The sequence below is a fragment of the Musca vetustissima genome, unplaced genomic scaffold, assembly GCF_032173495.1.
Source record: "Musca vetustissima isolate MV318-11 ecotype Yass unplaced genomic scaffold, APGP_CSIRO_Mvet_v1 utg27959, whole genome shotgun sequence".
NCBI classification, from domain to species: Eukaryota; Metazoa; Arthropoda; class Insecta; order Diptera; family Muscidae; genus Musca; species Musca vetustissima.
In genome coordinates this window covers 60,135-86,414 of record NW_026889579.1, presented here as the reverse complement: position 1 = coordinate 86,414, position 26,280 = coordinate 60,135, and the positions used below count along the sequence as shown (strand labels likewise).

Genomic DNA, 26,280 nt, shown 5'->3' with positions numbered 1-26,280 from the left:
TGAGGTTTACATCAATTCATGTTTAAAATAGTGGACTGTTTCAATGGTTTTAAACGAATTTTCTCATCGTAGTGGATGAAATTTTACATTTCGGGACATTGTTATATTTGTGTTGGTTAAAGATTCGATATAGCCCCACAATTTCTGGATTTTCTTATTGCCTCATCTCTTCTTCTTCGCCTGACACGTACTCGTCGCCTCATCTCTTCTTCTTAGCCTGACACGTACTCGTCGCTATCTGCTTTGGTAATTTCCATTATTTCAATTTTTGTGTCGTTGTTCGTGGCCCCACGATGGTCGAAATAAAGTTCGCTGGACGTTGGGCGACAATAAACCAAGCTCCACGTTGTGTGCTATAAAGCAGATCGTGAGGGGAGCTAGTATGGATTCATCCGAAACAACAAGATTAACTTTTTACTCCTTGTTTAGGAATTGCTTTCAGCTTATGATCTGAGTCCATCAACTTGGGCAAGCGTGGTTAATGATCGTAAGCCTTCAGTGTTCCTCAATATGAAATTCTGGACCGATTTAAGGAATTTTGGTAGGACATCACTTGGTGGATGGTATAAAGTGTTCCATCCGGTCAAACATACTTCTTTAATTTTTTAGCTGTTTATGAAATCGCTCTTGGTCAAAAAGGTCGTCCGCATATTCGTGGTTTCCAGTTTTAATAGCTCGACTGATCGATTAATCAACTGGAAATTTTTTTATAGCTCGCGGGTATATTCAAATTTAACTATTTATTTGTTTTTAATTTTGTTTTTTACTCAATCCACAAATACATACATCTAAAAAAATCCCAATTCTTTTCTTGAAGAACCGATTCTTCCCAGACAATTTGACTCCTTGTCCAATAGACCACATTGAACATTTAATTGTCTAAAAAAAAATAACACTCATACGCAATGATAATGATGATTAATGCAATGCAAATAATTACACATTATCTCACAAAAATAAAAATCTAAAAACAAAACGCAATCTAAATTGTTATCAACAAAATTAAATCATTCAATTTAAAATTAAAAAAGAAACATCATAAAACGAAAGCAAATTCTCTGAAAAAGAATTTGTTAACCAAACATTTTATTTGCAGTGTGAAATAGGCATTAAGAGACATTATTAAATAAAGAGTAATGAATTTTATGTGAATAAAAATAAGAGCGCCCCAAAATAAACAGAGAAATAAACAGAACAAACAAAAACAAGCACGCACACACTTTGCAGAGAGAAGAAAAAACAACAACAATAAAAAAGGGGAGCCCTTATCAAGTTTATTTACTTTGGAGAGCCAAGTACAAGCAAGCCAAAGAGCCAAGCACACACACACACATTTGTTGCTGAGTGTGATCATTGTGGTTTTAATTAAAAGAGAGGGAGAGCGTGCAAGAGTAACCCCCCATTTAGAGAGCCATAATGTATGGTTCACGTAATCTCCGCAACAATGGCTCTTTACAACAGAGTGGCCCCAATAATAATAACAACAGCAGTAGCGTCGCCGACAGCGGCAGCAGCAATGACAACAAAGCCGGTCGTTATGGTATTGGTGGTGACAATAGCAACAACACTACACTAGCAATGGCAACAACAACAGCAATGAATAACAGTGGTGGAATTCATTTGCCGAATGCAAATACAAGACAGCCTTTTACTGGCGGTGGTGGTGGTGGTTTTGCGTTTATGGGAGCAGCAGGGCAGCCACAACAGCAACAACAACTACCACAGTCACATCATACCAACATTAATCGTAACTGTAGTAGTGGTGGTGGAGCTACGACGGCAACGGCGTCAGCGACATCATCGTCGTCATCGGCAAAGCCAGTAAATTCTCCGTTTGTTGGACAAACGCATTCAGTTGAAGGTGGATCGCGTGCGCAGACGGTTGATACGATTAATAATAGTCCGATACAAAGTAGAAATCAGAGTCAGAAAAAACACCAGCAACAACAACAACCACAATTAGTACCACAAACGTCACCCGAATTTGCAACGGCAATCAATCAATTGAAAGAGCAATTTTGCCAAATAAATTTAAAGAAGAAGAATACGCCGCAAACGAACGGTGTCGTTGCCGCAGCGACAACTAATCAACACGCGAATCTTTTGCATAATAACCCAATAAATTCGGCAATTGTTGCTGGTCAACAACAACAACAAACACAAGAACAACACCAACGAAATTTTTACAATAATTTGCTGCCGCAAACGAATTTTACGAAAAATAGTGATTTGAATAGTGAATTTATCCAACAACAAAAACAACAACTAACAAATTGTCAAAATACAAATAAAAATCCCAGTGCCAATAGTAGTGGTTGTGGTGGTGTTGTTGTAACGAAAACAACAACCTTAAATTTACCCGTGACATCATACGCTGCCACACAACAGCAACAACAACAAGTTCAGCAGCAACAGCAAGAATATCCTGTTGAACAAATTTATTACAGTGACAACAACAACACAAATACCTACACATACACATATAATCCACAGGTGGGTGTTTTATTTTCATTTGTTTTTTTTTTTTCTTCTTCCATTTTTTTTGTTCGCTACGCTTTGCTGCACTTTTTGACAATTGGAGAGTGGTATTTTTTTACAATGACAGACACAAAGTGACATTCCAGTATTGTTGACACTTCTCGTGGAATTTTTGAAGTTTCTTTTATTTACATTTTGCTTTGCAATTGCTTGAGGAGAGAATTTAATTTGGGAGTGTTTCGGAGTATTTATCATAGAGATCTCAATTCACCTGAGAACGATTTTAATCGCTAGAAAAATTAAATCATTGTTAAAAAATTTTCTATAGAGAAAAAGAGGCTGTATTTTTCTATGCACAAAGAATCAAACCTCAGTTTATGAGATTTAGAGAATATAACCTTTTTTAAAAAAATTGGCTCTCAGTTCCAACTGACAAAAATTGGAAGCCCAAATGGATCAAAATATATGGACCTTATAACCATAAAAACCTGTCAGCAACCCGCGTATAGACCCTGTTGGATATATTCCAGAGGAGAAAATCTAGACCCTATATTTACCGAAACAATGGACTTTGAAAAAATATTTAATGCAGAAATATTTCCCCTAATCAAGGTAAAAATATTTACCTCTGGTAAAAATATACAAAAATTGTGTCGTTTATATTAAACTAGAGCTGTTCTGAAAAAAATCAGATATCAGTTCCAACAGAGTTTAGTAAAAACGACCAGATTTTATTTATTTTTTTTTACCAGAGGTAGTTATTTTTACCCTAATTATGGGAATGTATTTTTTCTTAGGGGACCCGTCTATGCGATTTTTTGATCCGGAAGTCCAGGTACGGTACCGATTAATCCGACGGATCCGATTAATATAAAATGAGTAACATTTTAGAATGGGGTTATATGAAACCGTTTGATCTTTGGAACCTGATTTTTTTTGAAAAACCTCCTGAAAGTAGAACAAGGGCCCATTATAGTCCCTCACCAGTACTGACTCAAATGATAAGGCCCATACCTTTTGATCCACACCAGATACAGCCATATTAGGATGGTGAGGGACTGTATCTCCCAAACGATTTGAGATAACCCCTTCATACAGCCACTCAATTTTCATTGAGGATCTGTAGAACCGGATACACGTACCCGAACTTCCTCTGTTTATACAAGTTTATTTTTTAAAATTTTTTTTAATTAATTTTTAATTTGTTTTTAAAGTATGATTATCAGACCTTTATTCTGTATACAAAAAACGAGTTAAGTCGGGATCTGTAGTAGGAGGATTTTTTCTATAGAAAAACATCAAACCTTTGTTCAGCAGCGGTAAATGTATTCAATTTTGCAAGGTTTGAATCAAATCGGAAGTTCTGGGCCGATATCCTCCGTCATCGAAATTGTTCTAAGTTTGGAATAAATATTACGATGTGCAAAGTTTGAATGAAATCGGTTACTCGCTTCGAGAGTATTCGTGCCGGCCAGACAGACGGACGGAATTTGTAAATCGACTCGAAATTGTCTGAAACGGATTTGGGCCAAAGAAACATGAACATGATATATATTTAACCTCATTAGCCATAAGGGACGGTATAAAAAGCCCCTAACTAGGCACAAAACCCCTCAGTTTCGCAGCTCAAAATTAGACCTCAGTTCATCTGAGGTCTCATGTGAGAATATTTTTCTGTACAAAGAATATCGGACCTTAGATTATAATGAGGACATTTGTTTTAGAAAATAAGACTCATGTCCGAACTTAGTGCATTATTTTAGATAAGAATCAGACTCCAGATCTAAAATGCTCCCAAATTCTTACGTATTTGTCAAACACACTATAAATTTCCCGACTTATTTTTAGGTATTATGATGTCAAAAGCAAGTTTGTTGCTCCACAATTATGCTGTTCATTGTGTTGGACAATTTCGTTCCTGAAGCGGTTCGAGCATTTTCGGTTAGTTTCTCAAAAGGACCCAGGCCATTCATTTAGTTCCATCCTTGCTTTTAGTTCAAACGTTATATTGGCACATGTCAGTTTATTCGGCCAATGAACGGCAATATCTACATCAAGGCCAGACACAGATCCGTTTTTACGCTCGTTTTCACACAAATTACATTCAAAGAGAGCAGGAGTGTAGGGGATTACCTGATGCGAATATATCTGAACAATTGGATCAAAAGAAACTGAACAGAAACCCGGACCTAGTTCATTTCCTCAAAAAAGTATGAAATCAGGTCGGAAATAATTTAGCTGTGGATGTTGACCCATAAAAATCCGATTTTCCGATATTTTACCTTATGAGCTGATGATTTAATCGCAAAAACCGGTCGGATATTAAATGTTCTCCCCGACAAAATTACATGTTCGAACAATAATTGTAATCAAAAGAATTGGTCCATCAACTTACTTATCAAAAATTGACTCTTGTCCAGGAATTTCAGAGAGCATTTCGGCATAAAACGCAAAAAAAGAGGTTTCGTTGTTGTAGCAGAACAGAATACATCTTCGTGTCCTCATGTAAGTGATCTATTTGAGACATGAGTCCTCAGGGCGACATTCTGACAGTATTGAATGTTTCATTGCGCAGTGACGTTAGCGGACCGCAATTGAGCCGCATAGTTTACCGTCCTATTCACGTACTGCTGGGTAGTGACTTTAAAAACTTGTTCATTGCTCAGACGACTTATATGGGCTATCGAATGTGATTCCTATAACCTTGGGGTAATAAGTGATCGGAATTATGAACCCACCGACTTGTACATTCTAATTATCGCAGATATCATCAATTTTGCCACAGACGCCATGATCGTACAATCATCCGCAGATGTAATGATCTAAACATATGCATCTAGTTCAGGTCGTTCATTTCTAGGAATAGTTCCAAAGAACGAACCGAATCTCAATTTGAAATGTTATTTCTGAATTTCAAGTACGACTGTCGTCCACAACATATATAATTCACAATCCAACGTTTCAAACACGCCAAACCTTCGAGGTTCTCAAACAGTTTGGTTTAGCCCTTTCGTTATGTGTGATGAAATTGCGTACAAAGGTGTTACTGTACTATGCTGCTTCCGGAATCCGTGTTCAGCAAAGTTTCAATTTTTAATTATCAATTTAAATCCCCGGCCTTTCATTTGCCTATGAGATTTTATAATTATTTTTTTTTTTAGTTTTCAAATTTTAAATCCGTTTTAGAACTCCACTTAAAATAGCATTAGTTCATCCCAATAGCTAATTTGCTTCCTTCTAAGCAGTACTTTCAAAAATTGTATTTTTAACCACTACCAACCAAAACTATGTTACTGAACTTTAAATGATTTAATTTTGCGATTTGTTTTTCCCCTCTCACTTTATGAATATGAAGTCACAACCAGTCACCACCATCTACCCTAATAATAAAACTAAAGCACATTAGCACACAAACAACATTTCGCACATGTTTAAATAATAAAACAATAGCAAGAAAGAACTAATGCAACAACAACAACGACGACTACACCGGTGCAAATTTCATACAAAATTTGTCGGCAACAACAAACAACCACAAGAAGAAGATATTAATCGTGGCAAAACAGCAACAAAACAATTAATAATCTAACACACAAACCTCTTCGTTTTTTGATATTCCCATTTGTTGATATCTCGGTAAAGTAGACTCTCTTTCTCACCTTCTCTGGTGTTCAACGAGAGTGGTCTTTGCCCAACCGAAAAAAACAAATCTACCTTAGCCTATGGGTATGATAACAAATTGTTTGTTGTTGCTGCTCATCATTGCCGGCCACTGTCGTTGAATCTTTTTCTTCCTCCTTTTCTTCTACTTATTGTCATTTATATGCCTCTGTGTTTGATATGGCATATCTCTACTCTTCTTCTTCTATGTGTGTTGCCCCCAAAATAGTTGTTTGTTTCGGTTTACGTTTATTTTAATTTCTTCAATTCGTTTTATCATTCCCACTTTTTTGCCTGCTCTTGCACGATTGTTAGGTGTGCGTGTTAGGTTGTGTATTTCCCCGTTCATTGTTGTTTTTGTTGTGTGTCTTGTGACTTTCTTTCTATGCTGTGACTGCTGCTGCCCGGTGTCTCTATCTCTGCCAACGTCGCTGCTGCTATGACTGCGATCTGTACTCGGTTGCAAAGCTTTCTTGTGTGAATGAAGCACGAATGCCACAGCGATCACACTGCACGCACATTTGTACACACATACACAGTAGTCACTACGACTGAGTAGTGCGACTTAATGTGTTGCGTTCTGTCCACCAGACACTGAAGTAACAACAATAACAACTATCTATCCAACTGCCAGAGTTCAAGTTCTATTTTTCTTATGCATTTCTTTCTACCCAATTGCAATTTTGTTGTTGTTGGGGAGAATTAAGTTTTCTTCTGTTTCGTTGTTTTTGTTGTTGATATTAGCATTAGGTGCCAAATTTACTGTTGCTCTCCTAATTGTTCTCTTGTGCTTGGTTGTATGGGAGATAGATGAGCATAACATGTTTTGTTGTGGGGGAAATAATCCCCATGAAGGGATTTGTAGGGAAAAAATAAAGAAATTATAAGATTTTAGGCAAAATTGGACAACATTTTGGATAGAGGATAGCAAATAATTTGACTTTTAATTTTTGATGGATTTCTTTAACACTTTAGTATTTTTTATATATAAATTATATTAATACATAATGAATAATTTATATTAATTGTTTATTTCAGTAGTGTTGGCGGGTTATTTGGGATACCATTTGTATTTTGTTTTTGCAAAATAGTCAGGCTTAATCCCAGTTTTTTTTTGTTTTTATAAAAAACAACTATTTATTAGTGGGGAATGTATGGCATTGTCCGCCGAGGGGTAAGGCAGGGAAGACTACTATAAGGGAACTGATGAGGATCAGTGGCGAGATCCGAAACTATAGTCTTCCCTGCCTTACCCCTCGGCGGACAATGCCATACATTCCCCACTAATAAATAGTTGTTTTTTTTTATAAAAACAACAAACTGGGATTAAGCCTGACTTAATTGTTTATTAATATAATTAATATTTAAAAAAAGTAAAGTGTAAAAAATTCATCAAAAAATAAATTAAATTTATTGTTGTTTTAATAACCTCAAAGCAGAGCTAACGGGCTTGGAAGTCCATATATGTATATTTTATTAATTTTTTAAATAATCTTCGGACAGTAGCAGACTTATAAATGGCTTTCTATCTATAAAATATCTCTATAAGGCCTATAAGATCCTCCTATTATGGTGATCATCGTTATGTTTACATACAACCCTGACATTTAATAATCAAATGTCTAGTTCCAATCTATTTTTAATTTAGCCCTGACCTACGTCAAGTTTTTTTTTAACATGACACGTCTCTTTTGCTCGTTTGAAAAAATTCTATATTAGGAATTAAAAAAACAAAAATTACAAGTTCATAAAAAATATTTCCAAAATTGGTAGAACGTGACGATTGACAGAAATAATAAAAAATACGTTGTTTAGGGCATTTCCTGTATACACAATTTTGTTGTAATTGAAGTTAAACGAGTAAAATCGGTGAACTCAAAAAAACTATAATTTTCAAGAGTTCCGATTTGTTTATATAATTGAAATATGCATATTGATTTGAGTTTATTTTATTATTTGGTGACACATGAACAAACAAACAATGTAAAAAACAATGTAAAAAGAAAATTATATAAAAAATATTTAAGACGACTAATTAACTTTACATCTAAACATCCGAGAAGAACAATAATCAACACTGCATCCAACTTCATAAATAGAGTTTTAGACATAAGCCACCCAGACTATCACAAATAAAAACATTAATATAATTAAGAATATCCTGAGGAGAAATGATTTTCCGGACAAAACCATTGACAATCTCATGATACGAGCAAGAAAAGAAGAGACAAAGAAAACAAGCGACAACAGCGACAAAATTTACAAAACTATGACATATACACGTGGGTTTTCAGAAAGATTAAAACATTCTAACATTTACGACAACACAACATTTGAGCTGGCATTTAAAACTACAAACACGCTGAATAATCTTTTCAGCAAATTAAAAAGTAAAATACAAGACGAGGAGAAATCCAACGTAGTATACCGCATTAAATGTAAGGGAGACAAGTCCAACGTATGCCAAAAGGTATATGTTGGCACTACTAAGACTAAATTAAAGACAAGAATATCCGCACATAAATCGGATCAAAAAGCTCTTTACACTGCACACTGCACAAAAACCGGACATACCCCAGATTTTAATGACATAAGAATTCTAACTCAAGAAAATAATTATCAAAAAAGGTTTACTCTTGAGATGTTGCACATAATAAACACTCCACTTGACACTCGACTCAATTATAAAACCGACACAGACAATTGCGCTCAAATCTATAGACACACAGTAAACAAATACAAATCTGTTAGACTTTAGTTGAAGCAAGAACGTTGACTTAAAGACAACATAACTTTCTTCAAGTAAGTTGATTTACATATTGTTATTGTTTTTTTCAAAATCTGTTAAAATATATGTAATTGTAGTTCCCTGAGGATGATTGGAGAATCCAATTGAAATATTGGAAACAATAAATATTAAAAATCAAAATTAAAAACGATTTTTACTTTAAAAAGCCTACAGCCAAACAAATACAACAAAGATTTAAGAAAATGATTGACGGTAAAATTTACCTCATGTCCAAAAGTATGTTCAAACAGTGTACCTCTGAGTTAAAGATTAAAAGCAATTTATATTTCACAATTCTCCTACAGATTATAAAAATTATGCAGTACAGATTTACATTATCCTTTAAATTTCCAAATTATAACTCAAAATGGGTAATGTCGCATTATGGGCCTATTTTTTGAAATTTTACTAAAACTAATTAAAATGGTTTGGCACCGTTCAAGAATTTGCAAACGGAATGACGAAATGCAGAGCTACAGAGCTCATCTAAAGCTATATAATGACAACCTTTAACTCACGCTTACTTCAGCTCCTCTATAAAGGAGTATACCTTTAGTTGACATATAAAGTATTCTCTTTGCTCTATAAAGGCTATCTGCTGGAGACAGAACATTTGTTCCATAAATAAAAGATTAGAAACTATTTCCTGGCGTGTCGATCTTGAGCTAAGTTTTCTTTTTTTTGGATGTGAATGGCCATGTTTCGATTTGGCCACATTCCATTTTACTTTTGGCCTTCCACTTCTGCGTGAACCATCAAGTAGGCTCGTTTTTATATACCTCTCATCCATTCGCATATCAAAGCCTAGCCACCTCAGTTGCCACATCTCGATTCATCCGACCATGTTAATGTCTGTGTATAGATGGTATAGTTCGTGGTTCGTTCGACATCGATATTCGCTGTCGACGCAGTTCGACACATATATTTGTTGGAAAAATGTTCTCTCAAACGCTTCAAAAGCAGCCTCATCTGATTGCGCAAGTATCAATGCTTCAGATCCATACAATAGCACAGTCTTGTAGAGTGTAAATGTCATCTGGCGAGAGATAATATAGATCAGGTGTTAGACCATAGCAGCATCTATTACCCAATACTATCCTTCTACGAATCTCAAAACTAATGTCATTTGTTTTAATTATTAGGGAGATACCTAGGTAGGTAACATTTCTGACTACTTTAAAACTGTAGCTTTGAAATTCCACAGTTGGTCCGAGTCTACAGGAGGTCAAATTTTGATCTTTGAATAAATCACAAGTCGGCTTAATTGCTTGGTTTATTATGGAAAAGCCCAAAAATTACACTTCTGATCATACCATGGGGTTTGTGATGGTGGTATATGGTATCCAAGTGTAGCTGTTGTGGCATTTTGTAGGGAGTGGGCAATTCTTTGTCGTATTTCAGGTGGGCAAGTTGAGCCGAGAAGGCTTCTGCTATCTGTTGTGTTTGCAGCTTTTCGATGTCGAGTTTCCGTGTTGTGTTAGATCGCATCTTTGTTGCTACATTAAGACAAGTTCGAATTTTGACTGCTACAAGGAATCGATATTCGCTTCTCGTATCCATCGAACGTCTAATACACTGAATGCATGTCTTTCGATCAATTTGATTTTTCGCTGTTTGATCGGAAGAAAGCCATGTGGCGAAGTCTCATGCTATTACTTCATGGAGGCTTAATTTTCCCGAAGTTGTGCCAAAAATATGTTTCCTCTCGATTTTTGCAGCGGCCATCGGATGTTTCTGGGCGCTGTTTCTTGGTTTGCTTATATTTGTATTCGATCGGAGCGTTGGCACAAATGAGATTGATGTAGAAGAACTTCGCTTTTATACGGATTATATAGCAGTTCCCTCATCCACTGGGGTGAATATGGAGACGAAATCTTTTATTAGTCTTGTGTCGTTCCTGAACGACCTAGTTGAACTGAACGAGTGAACGGCATTGTTAAATTTTCATTCACTGAACGATTTTGTTTACAAAACGCCGTCGTTCACTAAACGAACCCAGTGAGAACGGCGAAACGGCGTCGGTCACTGAACTATATTGAACTTTATTCTAGACCTTCAGAACAGTTTCCTATCTGTTAAAATGAAAGAAGACACCGCCCCATTTAATGGAATGTGATGCTCGAAAGGTCAAATACAAATAATGCAGTTGAGTTCTAAGCATAGCTTGAGGGCAGTAAATAATTTGAAGCTTTTTGATCAAAAGACAAATGGTAGGAAGTGTGGAGCTGGAAACCAGGAAAGAAGTGTCAAAAATGTCCAGAGCAGCAACTGCAGTTCAAAAGTGTGGAGCCGAATATAACGTAGGTTTGACATTGGACACCACCCACTTAAATGTGGAGAAAATAGATAGACAAGTTCTTCGAATGATTATAAAAGGTAAAAATTTTTTTACGGTTGGTGGATCTGACAGAGCTTAATTACAATGCGGTACCATACTAATTGAACTAAGTGAACTACATAAGGCAGGTGAATGAAGTGAACGACCTAGTTCATATTAAAAAAGACATAGTTCGTTCGATCACTGAACTGAATGAGATTGTCCAATGTTATTCTCCTGTTACCCATAATCCCGCACCCAAAATCGTGCCTCGTTTCATGTTATCTTGATCAAAAAAAAATTATACTTTTAAAGTAAATTATTATTGAACATTTTCAACCATCCTTGGGATACCTTCTCCCATTTGTCTTGGCGTGTGCATAAATTGCAAATTTATTTGCCAAATTAAATACGAAACCCGATGGACGAGCTCCCGTGAACTCCCATTGGGTGTAAATTGATTGGAATCACAACAGTACCTTCAATATGTAGACACAGCGGTAAATTCCGTTTGTCTTTACAGAGACACGACCTCCAGCCAAACCTTCATTGCAAAAAGAGAGACGACCTGGCGGCAGACAATATGCTGTCGGATTCTAACTGGCAGCTGTTTTTAAGTACAAGAACCGTTCATCTTTGCTGCAATGCAATGACTTGTTAATGTATCTGTCACAAAAGAACGAAGATAAACTACTGTTAGCGCCCCAACATACGAGGTGGTGGATGAGGATAAGATGCCAAGCGCTATATGCCACCACATGAGGCTTGCAATTGGAAAAGAAAGAAGAAAAATTAACAGAACCGAAAAAAAACCTGCCACCAAGCTTCCAGATCATCGTGAGCATGAATATTCTGCTGCATCAGCAATTAGATGATAGCTTGTGCATGGATAAGATTGTGGCACATTCCGAACTATTCACCATCATTTTCGAAATTCGAATTGGAGGAATGAATGAATAAATATTGGATATGTGTGAGCGTATTTTTGTGTGTGTGTGTGTGTGTCTGTGGAGATGAGCATCTTTGATCCGTGTAACTGGTTTCAATTTTTATTTTGTCACCCAAAAAATACAAACCATTGGCTCCATGGCAAAAAAAAAATTGTCTGCCAGCCGGTCAACCAACCATCCATGGATTTAAATTGAAATCACTTTCTGGTGAATTGGAGGCACAACAAGTTGATTGGCGTGTCTCAGTCCGTCCGTCTGATCTCTCGTTTTGTGTGTGTGTGTGTGTGATTTCTCTTTGTAGAAATTTGTTCGTATGTAGGTCTTGTCGGGTATGACTTCGCATTGACTTCACTTAGCCTCCAGTTTGTTTTTCTGTCTGTCCGTCATGTTAATTGTTAATTTTATTATTTTTTATTTGTTCAAGTAATTCGTTTCGCATTTTTTTATTATTCCCTATTCCACATACCCATTTGCCTGCTCTCTTATCATCATCTTCATCGCTGTCGTGGTCTATGACTATATGGCGACAAGATAAAAAAGGGCGTTTTATTGTTGTTGTTGTGGATCCACAAGTGTGAGATTCCAACAACGCCTTTGACTTCATTCGTGTGTCTGGCTTTTTTTGCTGAACTTTTTTCGAGAGGGGGGAGGAGACTGGGGGGGGGGGGTGAGTGATCGCATAACGTCATCTTTGTTGAGCGAATGAAAAGGTCTTGATATTGGATTTGTCTGGGGGTTAGATGGTGGATTGTTTGGGCTTTGCCAGACACTTGAGCCACCATCCCAACCATTATTTGCGGAATTTCTTCTTATTTAATATTAATCAATTAAAATTAATTCCCTAGCTTAAATTGAGGTTAAGAATGACAGATTTATGAACATGACAATAACACAAAATTACAATCAGAACCGCGACATTAATAGATTCCAGTTAAACCGATTTTTATATTAATAAAAAAATATAATTTATAAAAATTAACAACTAGATGACAAATGTCGATGCTTGATAATTTTGAACTCAATTCACAGATGTCGGATGATACAATAATTCCATTATCTTCAATATATGTATTCCTGGTTCCTCTATCTCCTAGTTGAAAAATGCTGCAACTTGAATGGAATGTGAATTTGGTAATAGGTGATTCGGCTTAGCTGGGCAGTTGAAGAAGTGCAACGTGTCGCGTGGTTTTTGTCCACATCCAGGACATTTGTTGGGCTGCCTATTCTTGCACAGTAGGAATTTAGACGGTTTCCCTATCCTCATCTTAGTTGAGCTAAGACTAATCATGTATGAATGGGGATGTTTTGGATTCTTCAATCAGAACACGATATTGTTCTACTGCCTGAGCGACTGCGTCTGTGTGAATGTCATTCAGACCTGCTTGATAGGCTTCTTGAACTAAGCGTTCTCACTTTGGACATCTCTCTCTCTAGATCATGAAGATCTCTCCTGGCGTGCCTTGTGGGGAAACCACACTGGCGCCGCATAGCTCACCACTTACCGGTCTATTGTTTTTTAAAGGTCAACAAGGTTTCTTTGTCAGCTCCCCAAGTTCTGTCGGCTAAGGACCTTATTCAGTAGCAGTAGCTCCCGCAGACGACTTGAAAAAGGCTAGCGAATGTTACACTCGGTATCTTGGGGTAGTTTGTGGTCGCAATTAGTTCTCCATCGAGCATTATGTTCAGCGGAAGCTTCACTTCAGCCGTCCATGTGGTGATTCGTCTATGTCGGATCACATACATCACGGTGAACCACCTCAAGCAGTTCTGTTTTGCGGAGCGAACTAGTTCAAAGGGATTGTTCTGCAAAAGGCACGATCGGCACTAGGTTCGGTTCTTTCTTTCATCAAGGTTATTTTTAATCCAATCGTTCGAATTAACCGACCTATGCCATTGAATGTTTGAAGTAAAAGAAGGTATGGAATTAAATGAATGTTCCAAACGGAACTTGGTGAACAAAAGCAAAATGATCGACTAAATCAAAAGGAGTTCGATGAATGACAGAATTGTTTATTTGAACTAGTTCCTTGCGGAACGACTCAACGACGTTTTTATCCCATTTCAGCGATTGTTCCATTGTAGAGATCCTGCAAATATTAGTTCTAATGAGAGTAACATTGGCTATGAAGCTGAGCAGTGGCTATAGTCTGTGGATATCCAGTGGAGCTGCTTGGTTATATTTATGTGTACCTATGAGTCTCATTGTTTGGGAAGTTAGAGCCACTAAAAACTAGCGGGAAATTTTGGCACAGTTCTATGACTAGCTCATCGTTATTACTTTTCACTAGAGTTGGGTAAAATCGTTCTAGAAACGTTTCGATCTTCTTCCGTTCGCTCTGTAAAAGGAACTAGTTCCATCGTCCATTGCTCCATGTCAGTTCATTTGATCAGTGAACGGAAATATCTAGGAGAACGATCGCATCAAAAGGTGGCTAGGTGAATGAAAGCAAAACGGATCGATTAGATCAAGAGGAATTGAATGATCTACAGAACCATACCTAGTACCTATGGTTCATTTTGAAGAATAGTTCATTTGAACTAGTTCAATCCGGAACAGCTCAACGGTGTTGGTTTTGTCGCTCCGCATTTTAGCGTTAAATTCATCCATGAGAACGAATATAGCAAAAGGATCTGGATGAAAGAAATAACTATACCTAGCTCATACTCTTGATTTGTTATCCCCTTTCATCGATTGTTCCATTGTAGAGAGCCTGCAAATATTAGTTCTAATGGTAATAGCTTTGGCTATGAAGCTGAACAATAGTCTGAGTTGACCAGTGTCGATTTTTTGGAATTCTACTGGCAAAAGCTTCTACGGTTATGAACATGGCCGAAGGTTTGTTTGCGCTTTTTATTAACTGGATTTTACAGCCCAATGGGTGATCGCAAGATAGGTACCCACGTCCTCGCAAGCATATCTGTAACTAGTACCAATCGTTCCTTTTGCTGAATAGTCCGTTTGAACTAGTACGTTTCGAAACTATGCAACTCTATTTGTAACGCGTCATCAATGATTAACCATCGGTAAACGGGCGTTGATTTTGCCGCTCCCTATTTTAGCTCTTATGTCAACCATGAGAATTATAATTTCTATGAATTTTAAGTTTTATTACATATTTTTTTTTAAAACCAATGATATATAATTTATAAATTATTTTTTTAAAGGAAGCTTTTTATAGTTGGTAACATTTCTTGTAATCTTTGTATCATATTTTTGTTGAATTTTTCCAGGAATACGACGAAAACTTCGACGAAGAAATGGAAGCTGAACGTGATTTGGCCGAAGATGCCCAATGGAAGAAAATCCAACAGAATACCTTTACCCGCTGGGCCAATGAACATCTAAAAACCATCGATCGTTCGATTAGCAATTTGGAAAGTGATCTATCCGATGGTCTACGACTAATTGCCCTGATTGAGGTGTTGTCACAGAAACGTATGCCCAAATATAATAAAAGGCCAACATTCCGTTCACAGAAATTGGAAAATGTTTCGGTGGCATTGAAATTCCTCGAAGATGAGGGTATCAAAATTGTCAATATTGGTAAGTTGACGGAATTCTCGTGGGATTTTTCTTTTTTTATTTTTTTTAATTGAATTAAATATCGAAAAACAGAGAAGCTATCAATTGTGGAAGTGTTAATAACAAGATAGCTAACAAGTGTGTGTAATTTGTAAGCTGAGACTAATTGTTGTAAATGATTTCATCATCAGAAATGATTTCATAGCTCTCCCCAACCACAAAAACACTGAGCTAATGACTAGCCACCATTGTCGTACTGCACCCATCCCCGATTTTTTTTTTTATTATTGTAATCTCTATGGTCTGCTTTGTTTTTTAAAGACTGTGTCATTTGATAATGGTGTTTTTGGGTACTGATATATTTACAGTTGTTTGTAATGTATGTTTCTACATCATTACCATATTGCCTAGGGTCGTGTTTTAATTTTTTTCATTTATGATTTATTTTTTTATTAACAAGAATTGTAAAAAATATTTCAAAATTTATTTTGTTATTTTTCTGGGAGTTTTAATTTTTTGTCTTTTGATAATTTTTTTTTCTCCAAACCCCAAATGAATTGTGTGTCAGTGTGTGTGTGTGTGTTTATTGCATAATTTTATTCCATATGCCTTGCGTATTTTATTTAAATTTTGTTTGGTATTTTTAATTCTTGGGAAATATGTTTTTTTTTTTTTTTTGGTAAAGTTCTTGGTTTCTTATCGGCAACTTGCATGCGTGACAAATAAAATAGCACAATTTAAAAATGTTTATTTATGAGGTCACATTTGATGGAGCTTACATGATGGCATAAGATTTATCCCAAATTTTTAAGAACACCAACTCTATTGAATATTGTGATTGATTTTATAATTGGCAACACATATATTTTTAATTAGAGATCCCTACATTGATAATTAACAATAGGAAATCTATAGTGAACTGGAACCATTTCCACGCTAAGCGAAAAGAATACATCAAAATGACAGGAATCGGCAAATGCGACTCCTGAAAAATCTTCTGTGAACCGGTTAAATTATCCTGATCACAGAAGATTTTCCAGGAGTTATATTTACCAATTCTCTTAAAGAAGTTTATATTAAAAACTCATTCTCAAACCAAAACAATGATAGATGTATCAGGAGGATAAAAGGATCGAAACAAGTGAACAAAGGTAAATAAGGTTTTTCATAAAAGTTTTTAATTAATAAAATCAATAATTGATCCGTTATTAACGATTAAAAACCTAAGCTACTTTAGGGATAACAGCGCATTTTTATGGAGAGTTCATATTGATAAAAAGAGGTCGTAAGGTCTGAGGAACCTAAGGTCAGTGAATCAATAGTACACTGAAGGAATTTTCACAATTTAAACCGCCAAACTTAACTCCTGGAAAATTTTCTGTGATCAAGTAGATAGCGTAAACAACGTCTCAAAAATCAAGAAGTTTCTCTCAAAAACTCATACTCACAGATTCAAGTTTAAGTTTTGCCGCTGTTCTCTTATTCTTTTACACCAAACGAAGCCAACTTAACCTGCCATGCCTGAAAGCCTATTATGTATCTCCACCTTAAGGCTTCTGATGAAATCTCACTTTACGCCAAGCACATTGATAATTTATAATGATGTAACGGCAATAAGGGAGGTGTATGATCCGAGGATTCTATGATTGATGAAGGTTGTAGGCTTGGAAAAACACATAAGGCTTCTCATGAAAGCTCACTTCCTAACGAATACATTGGCAACTGATGATGTATCGGTAATAAGGGAAGTAAGCTCCGAGGATCCTAAGCTTTATGATACGAGATACATTGAAGAGCTCCTTACCATTTAAAGTGGCAGATCTAGGCTTTATGACAAAAAGAAAACCGACTATCTACGCCATCCCGAAGGCCTGACAGGAAACCCCAGTTTATTATTTATACGTGGCGTGGCAAGCACCAAAACCTTACCGCCCAATAAGCCTAAGAGAAACATACCGAACGATACACTAAATTACATACAGCAGGTGGAAACGGAGGCGAGAGATCAGTGGAGATCGCTTTACACGAGGTAGTACACCACATTTAGGGCACCTTTGAAAAGAAAATGTACACCTTTGCTGTATGCATTGATATCGAGGGAGTCTTCATTAATGTCGGCACTGAAAGGCGTATCCAATCCTTAGAATGATCAGGCAATTTTGAGTTGATCAGGCAATTTTGGACTGGGTCAACCATAAGCAAACGAATAGATGAGTAAACTGTAGCCAAAAAGATATAACTATAGGGGACAAAAAAGCAGGGGATACGGCAGGGAGGGATTCTGATAAATAACAATGTACCCAACGATACCCTGAAATAGAAACACGATGCGTATGAAAAGGAGAGATCAGTGGAAGCCTCTATACACGAGGCACTTTCTACAAAAAATGTACAATATCGCTGTATGCATTGACATCGAGGGAGCCTTCAAGGACTGGATCAGTAATATGCTAAGGAATATATGAATAACCCATAGCTGACAATACATAACTATCCGGTATAAAGGATGATAGGGAACAACGCAGAGAATAATATGATAAAATATAAACAACATGCGTATGTAAAGGGAAGATCAGCTTTTGGTAGTACACACCATTGGAGGTACCTTCGACAAAAAATGTATACTTAAAATGTAGGCATTGACTTCGACTTCTATAATAACGGCACGGAAATGCTTATCTAATCATTAGAAGTCTTCAACGTAGTCTAGACAATCATTGATCGAAGTCGATCCTCCAACAATGTGAACACTGAAACGCCTATCCAATCCTTATAATCCTTTCAAGTTGACCCGACAGTCATATGCTGGATCAAGTCATATGCTATGGAAAAAATTTAGCCCACTGGTCTCTTATGGGCCATAACCACTGAGGGATTTGAACCAATCTATTATGCATTCGATGTTATAATACTTCTAAAGGGGGAAAGAATCCAATCTTAATATATAGAAAGGCTGAAACGGCATTAAACTTCCTATTCCGAACAAGACGGAGATATGTCTTTGCACCAGAAAGTCAAATATAGGACAGTATGAAGAGTCTATCTTTCTAAAACAAATACAGTTAAATATCTGCGAGTCATCGTAGATGGGAAGCTTAAATGGAAAGACCACATACAGCAACGGAAGCTATAGGCTCTAAATGGGATTCTAATCGAAAGATGATGCATTTGATCTACAAGAGCGTTATTAGACCAATTCTAAAATACACCTCTGTAATCTCGAGAACAGCAATGGACAATAATCTGCTTAAGCATATGATTAAAAAATACCCGATTCCCCGAATGAACTAGTTCCAAGGAACCTGGATATATTTGAATTTATCATTTTAAATTATGTATATTTTAGGGCCTGCAAACTGAATGTATTTTGTATTTATAATTAGGCTAAGTTAAATAAATTTTCTTATCGATTAAGCATATTTTCAATTGTCATATAAATTTTAGTTTTAAACGGGTACTTTCGTTAACCATGTTTTGTGAATTGTAAAACTTAACGAAGTAACCTAAATTAAGCTTCACTCTTAAAACCTAACGTCACTTGTTATTCAGCAGCAAAATGGTGGGCATTACTGTCTATCCCTGCGCTTCTCTTTTTCCTATTTTATATACAAATAAATTCTTGTAGTGCGTTTCCTTGCAACAAATCCAATCATATAGTCCATTTAAAGGTTTGGAATCTCCACCTTGACCATTCACCAAAAGGAACGATCGGTACTAGGCTCAGTTCTTCCGTTCATCTAGTTTCTTTTGTTTGAATATTTGCGTTCATTGAACGAATTAACTGACCTGTGGCTATGAACGAACCAATCCCCAAACGATACGATCGGTACTTGCTTCAGTTCTTTCATTCATCTATTTCCTATTGTTCCATTTTCCCGATCATTGAATGAATTAACTGACCTGTACCTATGAACTATTCGATTAAAATGAACTATGCATCTTAATGAATGAACTAGTTCCTTTTACGGATTAAACCGAATAAGATTGAACGTCTTCAGGAACGAGGTGGCTCAACTCGAGTCTGTGCTCTTATTTTTCACACATATGTATTATTTTTTCTCATTTACTTCACTCAATAAATTATAATTCTTGGTGTTAGGAGGTCAGTGTGTGTGGAGTTAAGCCGAAATTTTATTTTTGTATGTGACGAAATTCAAGGCTAAACTCCAAGAAAATGAAAAAAACGGCGGGATATCCACAAAAACAAAAAATACAGATAACACAATTTTTGAGTGTCTGGGGTATGGTCGGAACGGCGGACGACTGTAAGCAGCGGTAGCCGTTGTTTTCAAAAAATATATATTATTGTGAAACTTTGTTGAGCACATTATTTTTTTCCTAAAGCCTGCATTCGTATTGAAGTCCACCAAAGATGACATCATATGCCAATATTTTTTTTCTTATTTTGTTTTTATTTTTAGAGTTTTTACTCTCATTGGAATGTTGGTTTGGGTTTCGAGTTTTGTTTTACTATTTTTTTTTACTCGTTTTTGTTTTTTTTTTTTTTTTGTAATTTAATTTTAACCACAATTGCATTGCCATTACACTCATATGGCTGGCCGCCTAGCCAGTCATATACTCGTGTACTGCACTGTCTGTCTGCCAGTCTATTGAATGTCAAAAAATTGTATTTGATATTCACTTACTACCTTTTTGCCATATAATGCAGTGTTTTCTCTGTTCAATATTTATTTTCATTTTCATTTTGTTTTTTTTTTTTTTTGTTTAAAAATTATTGAGCACGTTTTATTGTAATGTTCAAATGCAAACAATAACAAAAACAAAAAAACAGCAAATTAAATAAAACACCATTACTCATTCACTCCATTCAAGATTGTTGATGACTTTGAATAAAATTTCGATTTTTTGTCACTTGTAATGGGTATAACAAAAAAATTGCTTTTTTTATGGGTATGACAATTTTTTTCGATTTCAATACAAAATTGTTTTCCTTTTTGGCAATGTAAGTGATATACAAGTGTTTCTGTTATATTTTTTGTGTTCAGTTAAATTTGGGAAGCTACAACATTACGTAGATGGTAAATTTTGAGTTGTTTTTTTTCTCCAAATTCGGTTAGGAGGTTTTGGTATCTAAGGAATTGAAATTATTTAGAATTTTAATTACTCAATTTTTAATGAAATCTTTTGGCGATTTTGAAATTAATTAATTAACATTGTTGGCAAAAAGTGGAGGGAATTCTTGTTCCTTACATAAGGTTGTTGAGACCAAGAGTTAGTTACAACTTAAAATACTGATCCTAGTGCCACATATCTCGTAATGCTTCATTGAGCAAAGTGGGAGGGTCTACCTGTTCATTATATCTTGTAATTAACTTCTATTCGAGAGAACATGATTTTATATGTGAGCTGTGATATGCCGAAATACCTTGCTTACTTAGCTGGCTTGTGACAAAACTTTCGCTCCATAAGCCGAGCTCAAAAAAAAAAAAAAACAGGTGCGTCCGTCTTTTGCGCAGATTTCCCAATTTGAATAACCATGTTGGGCAATGTTGTTTTCCACTTGATATTTCCATCTAATTTGTGGCCTTCCCCTTCTGCGTAAACCATCAGCTCTTCGCTTTTACCGAAATGCCATATAACAAAAATTTTTGTTGGAAATCAGATTAGGACTTTCAAAATTGGTTTGATTTTGAATATCAGCTTTAAGGGAGGACCATTTTAGGGCGTTATCTAGCCGAAATACAATTTCTTAAAGGGTTGCGTATACATTGTGACAACACTCATACGCATCAACGTACCTTTTTGGATAATATTGTATTAATGTCAGTGGTAACGAGATTGAGTTAAAAAATAGGAGGATATTTTTTTTTTCTTCTTCGAAAACCTGAAATTTCTAATTGCAGCCACATCGGTGAAAAAATATTGTTAGATAAAATACGGTGAAAAGTATCAAATATCCTAGGAGTCGATATAAAATGAAATCTGATAAGGTTTCTAGGTTTTGCGAACGGTGTATCATAATTATAAATGTATAAGAAGGACTCAGTAAGGTTTCTAAAGAAAGATTAAGATTCGGAAAGTTTTGAAAGACGAGCTGAAAAGCCAAGTAGACCACTTCATGGACGAAGAGTCATTATAGACCAAATAAACCAAAGAGCTAGTCAAAACTTGGAGCCCTAGAGAATTCTTGTAGTCGAGTAAACAAAGGCGATGTAGATAGTTAAACATCCAGGGAGTCTTATATAGGCTCTGAAAAACTACATAGATTTTTTTAGGGAAGCCAAAGCAAATTTTTATTGATGAGCTAAATGATAAAAGACGATCAAAAGAGCCACAAAGATTTTGTATGTTTGTCTATGAGAAGATGTTTTGTTCTACTATAAGAATACCTTTGCGTTTTTTTTATATGAAAACCATTTGGCGTTTTATAAGAACACTGTCAGGGTATGAAGGCTAAAATACTTTCTAGTTTTCTATAAAGACTTATTTTAGTCTTCTATTATTAAGGCTAAAATAATTTCTGGTTTTCTATGACGACTTTCTGGTCTTCTATTAGAAGACGTTCGGCTATTCCATTAGATGACCTTATTACAGTCTTTGAGAATACCATCAGCTCTTCCATAAGAATATCTTTCTGAAATTACCTTCCTGATCTCTTGCCAAAAAACCTTTTGGTATTCTATTTCAAAACATTTTGGACATTTTGCTGTTCTCTGCGATTTTTTATTAGTCTTCTATAAAAAGACGTGTAGGTCTTCTATCAGTACACATTCAGTTCTTTTACAAGAACACCCAAATCTATCTGGGAAAAAACTTATTTCTTCGATAATAATAATGAATCTCCAAATTTTCTATGAGGAGATTTTCTGTACCATTTTTGACACCTATAAGATGACTTCCAAGACCTTCTACCTTAAATATAAGTCCGTCTAGCCTTCCATTAATACTTTTATGTGAATGAACCATTTCGATTTTCAGTTATGCAGTAAGGGAGTAACCGATTTCATCCAAAGTTTGCACATCGTTATTTTTATTCCAACTTTGTTCAAGTTTGAAGATGGGGAATATCGGCTCACTCCTTCTGATACCTTCCCCGCAATTCCAATTTTAACCAAACTTATTATATTTCCCGAGACTAGATCAAGTTTGGTATAAGAGGATCGTCTTCTATAAGGATAACATCAGCTCCTCCGTTAGAAGATCTTCAATTATTCTATGAAAACACCTTTTAAATAAACATATCTTCCCAATCAAAAGACTTTTTATTACGCTATCAGAAATATTCTATGAGAAGATCTTTTGGTCTTCTATAACTACCTAAATTTATGAGAAAGCCTTATGTTATTTTACTTTGAAAAACACACACTCTCCATTCGTTCTAATCTTTCTATGATGAGATTTTGTAGACCATTCTTGACTCCTGTTAGGAGACCCTCTGATATTTTATTTGAAAATTTCTGATTTTCTATAGTTTTCCATTCCCTAAAAAGGTACTTTGGGGCGTATGAATGTTGATGTCACTTATACGCCACAATGTATCCCCTTTGTACATGTAACTTTTTATAGAATTTATCGACATTTCCCAGCAGTATTATTCCGTTTAGCGTTGTTGTGACTAGAGGAAAAAAGTATGGGATCTTCTAAGGCATGACAAAGAAGATTTGGCTCACAAAGCGAGAGGCTGCTGCTTCTCTACCTTCTAGTCTAATAATTATATTCTCTAGTTTCTCTGTTGGTTTCATGTGAGAAAAAGAATCATAGAATCTTCTTAGAGAAGACTGTAATTTCTTCTGGAAGACTAGTGTGGTCCCCCTGGCATGTGAAATCTTATGATTGTTATTAGAAAAATCACCTTCTGGCAATCTATGTGAAGCAAATCTTCTGAACTCCTATAAGATGATTACAAGTGGATCCTTTATAGAAAACAAATTTGCTTTGCTTTACTTTGATAGTCTCCTGTAAAAAACACAATCAGTTCTCCAAAAAACTTGAAGGATTTTTATTAAAAGTTCTTCTGGTTTTTGGTAGAAGATTTTCTGGCACTTTGTTTTTCTTTAGAAACCCGATCTGCAGATCTTTAAGACCTTTTTTAGTCTTCCGTAACCATACCTTTAGTTCTTCAAGTAGAATAATTTCAGAATTTTTGTATTAAAAGTACTCCTGGTTTGCTTCACAAATTACCTGTTTGTAGGCAATAAGAAATCCTTCAGATCTTCTTTAAGGAAAATATTTAATGCTCTTCCTGAAGAATATCCTCTGACTTGCTATGAAAATATGTTTCACATCATCTCTGAGAATATTATCATATTATCTTTTGTGGAGGGATCTATTCTACTTTTGGTTAAAAAAAAACAATTGTGTCTTATTCTTGGCTAAAATATTCCTTCAACACTGAAAAATAATCGAATGTGGGACATGGAGTTGAAATTTTTTTTTGAATAAATTTTAAAAAAAGTAGAGTGTAATTTTTAAAAATTTAAAGGCGACTAATTTTCTATTCCATTTCCATTGGGCGCCAAATCTGAGATTCGTGGATTTAGATTTTTATTTAACTAGAACTAGAAGTAAAACGAATTAGGAACTGCTTTTCCACTAGAAATATTTTGAACGTTTTGATTTTGAAATATTACATATTCATCAAATTTTGAAATTAATATAAATAATAAATTAAGTTAAGTTAATAATAAAAATGTCTATAATTAACTCTTTATTGTCAATGGCGATAAACACGTGATTCTTATTCGTATTTATGTTAATCATCAACATATAAATTTACATACAAATATATGTAAATACCAATATATTATCATTACACCAAACAATGTGTGTGTGTGTTTTCATTAAGCAAACTAGCCAAGAAATTCTTAAAAATTAACGCAGAAGAAGAAAGAGAATAGGAAAATGACTGACAGTTACTCCCTGGAATAAATTAAAAAAAAAGAAGAATAGCAAAACCAGTATTTAAAAAAGATTTCAAATCTTCTGCAAAAAAAAACGAAGACAAAATAGGAACTCAAATTACTTGGCGATAAAACCAGCAAACAGACATCAAACATACACACATCAAACACACACACTGCACACTCCCATAGATTTCACAGTCAATTCTTCGAAGGAAGAAAGAAAGAACCAACGGTGGCCTGTCACTAACTGACATCCAACACCGATGATGATGACGACGATGATCTTGGCTTAAATGGCCACAAAGATAACGTTAAAAGAAATCAAGTTAAACAACTTAACTTGGTTGGCTGGCTGCCTGTCGGTTGGTCGGTCGATCGGTTGTGTTTGTGTGGCACATATGCGTCATTGAAACATTTCAAATATCTGGAATATGTATGACGATGACTGACTGGAGGACTGATGAACGAAATGGTTGGTTGGATTGCTTGCCTGCCTATTTGCTTAGAGAATCTGGTTACTTGCTCAATAAACAAGTCTAAAATGGCAACAACTACAATAACAACAACATCAGCCAACTTGTTGGTTAACATCATAAAACTGTAAAATGTAACATGTTTTTTGTTGCAATACCGCAACAACAACAAACAAAAAATAACCCGATGGTAGAAGAAAGAAGTTTGCCAAAAGCAAGAACAAGCAATAATGCCAAAGACGAGGTGTGTAGGTACAAATCAAAACTCGAACTGGCAGAACAACATGAAGATTCTATTTCAAAATTACAACAACAAAATGAACAAGAACAACAATATGTTGACACATTGTATATGAGTGGTGTTTAAAATATTTTTGCAACAAGAAGGCACAGTGGAGCGAAAAAGGTTACCATACCAGAATAATTACTAGGAGTCTTCTAAAGGAAGCAGTTCTCTGACCTTATAAGATAAATTTCTACAGAAGACCCGCTGGTCCCCTACGAGCGGATCTCTGGGTCTTCTATTAGAACACCTTCCTGGTCTTCTATAAGAAAACATTCTTCTATAAGACTTTTCTGGTCTTCTATAAAAATACTTTCCAGGTCTTCTATAAAAGTCCCTCTATATCTTCTATCTTCTATAAGAAAAACTTCCTGGTGTTCTATAAGAAAACTTTCTAGGACTTTCATAAGAAGACCTGGTGCACCATTTACATAAAATCGGACGAAACTATATATGGGAGCTATATATAAATCTGGATCGATATTTGACAGACATCATTCTAGGCTCAATTCAGTACGTTATGCCAAATTTCGTGCAAATCGAATGATATATAGGGACTTAGGTGCACCATTTACATTAAATCGGATGAAACTATATCTGTACCTATTTTCACGAAACTTAGGATATATCAGTGTGGACCTTATTCAGTACTCTATGCCAAATTTCGCCCAAATCGAAAGATATATTGGGACTTTTGTGCCCCGTTTACCTTAAATCGGACGAAACTATATACGGGAGCTATATATAAATTTGACCCGATTTTCTTGAAACTTGGCACACGTCATTCTAGACTCAATTAAGTATCCTATGCTAAATTTCGGACGAAACTATATACGGGAGCTATATATAAATTTGACCCGATTTTCTTGAAACTTGGCACACGTCATTCTAGACTCAATTAAGTATCCTATGCTAAATTTCGTCGAAATCGAATGATATATAGG

The 26,280-nt window shown here is 35.5% G+C and overlaps 1 protein-coding gene across 1 annotated transcript in view; it reads left to right on the top strand.

The window, feature by feature from the left end:
- Positions 1-1,416: 1,416 nt before the first annotated feature.
- LOC133337257 (filamin-A-like) overlaps positions 1,417-26,280 on the top strand; it is a 72,473-nt gene continuing 47,609 nt past the window's right edge. Inside the window, exons 1-3 of the mRNA XM_061545502.1 lie at positions 1,417-2,201; positions 2,301-2,493; positions 15,425-15,737. Of these exons, the coding sequence (XP_061401486.1) occupies positions 1,417-2,201; positions 2,301-2,493; positions 15,425-15,737 (1,291 nt within the window). The remainder of the gene's footprint in view (positions 2,202-2,300; positions 2,494-15,424; positions 15,738-26,280) is intronic.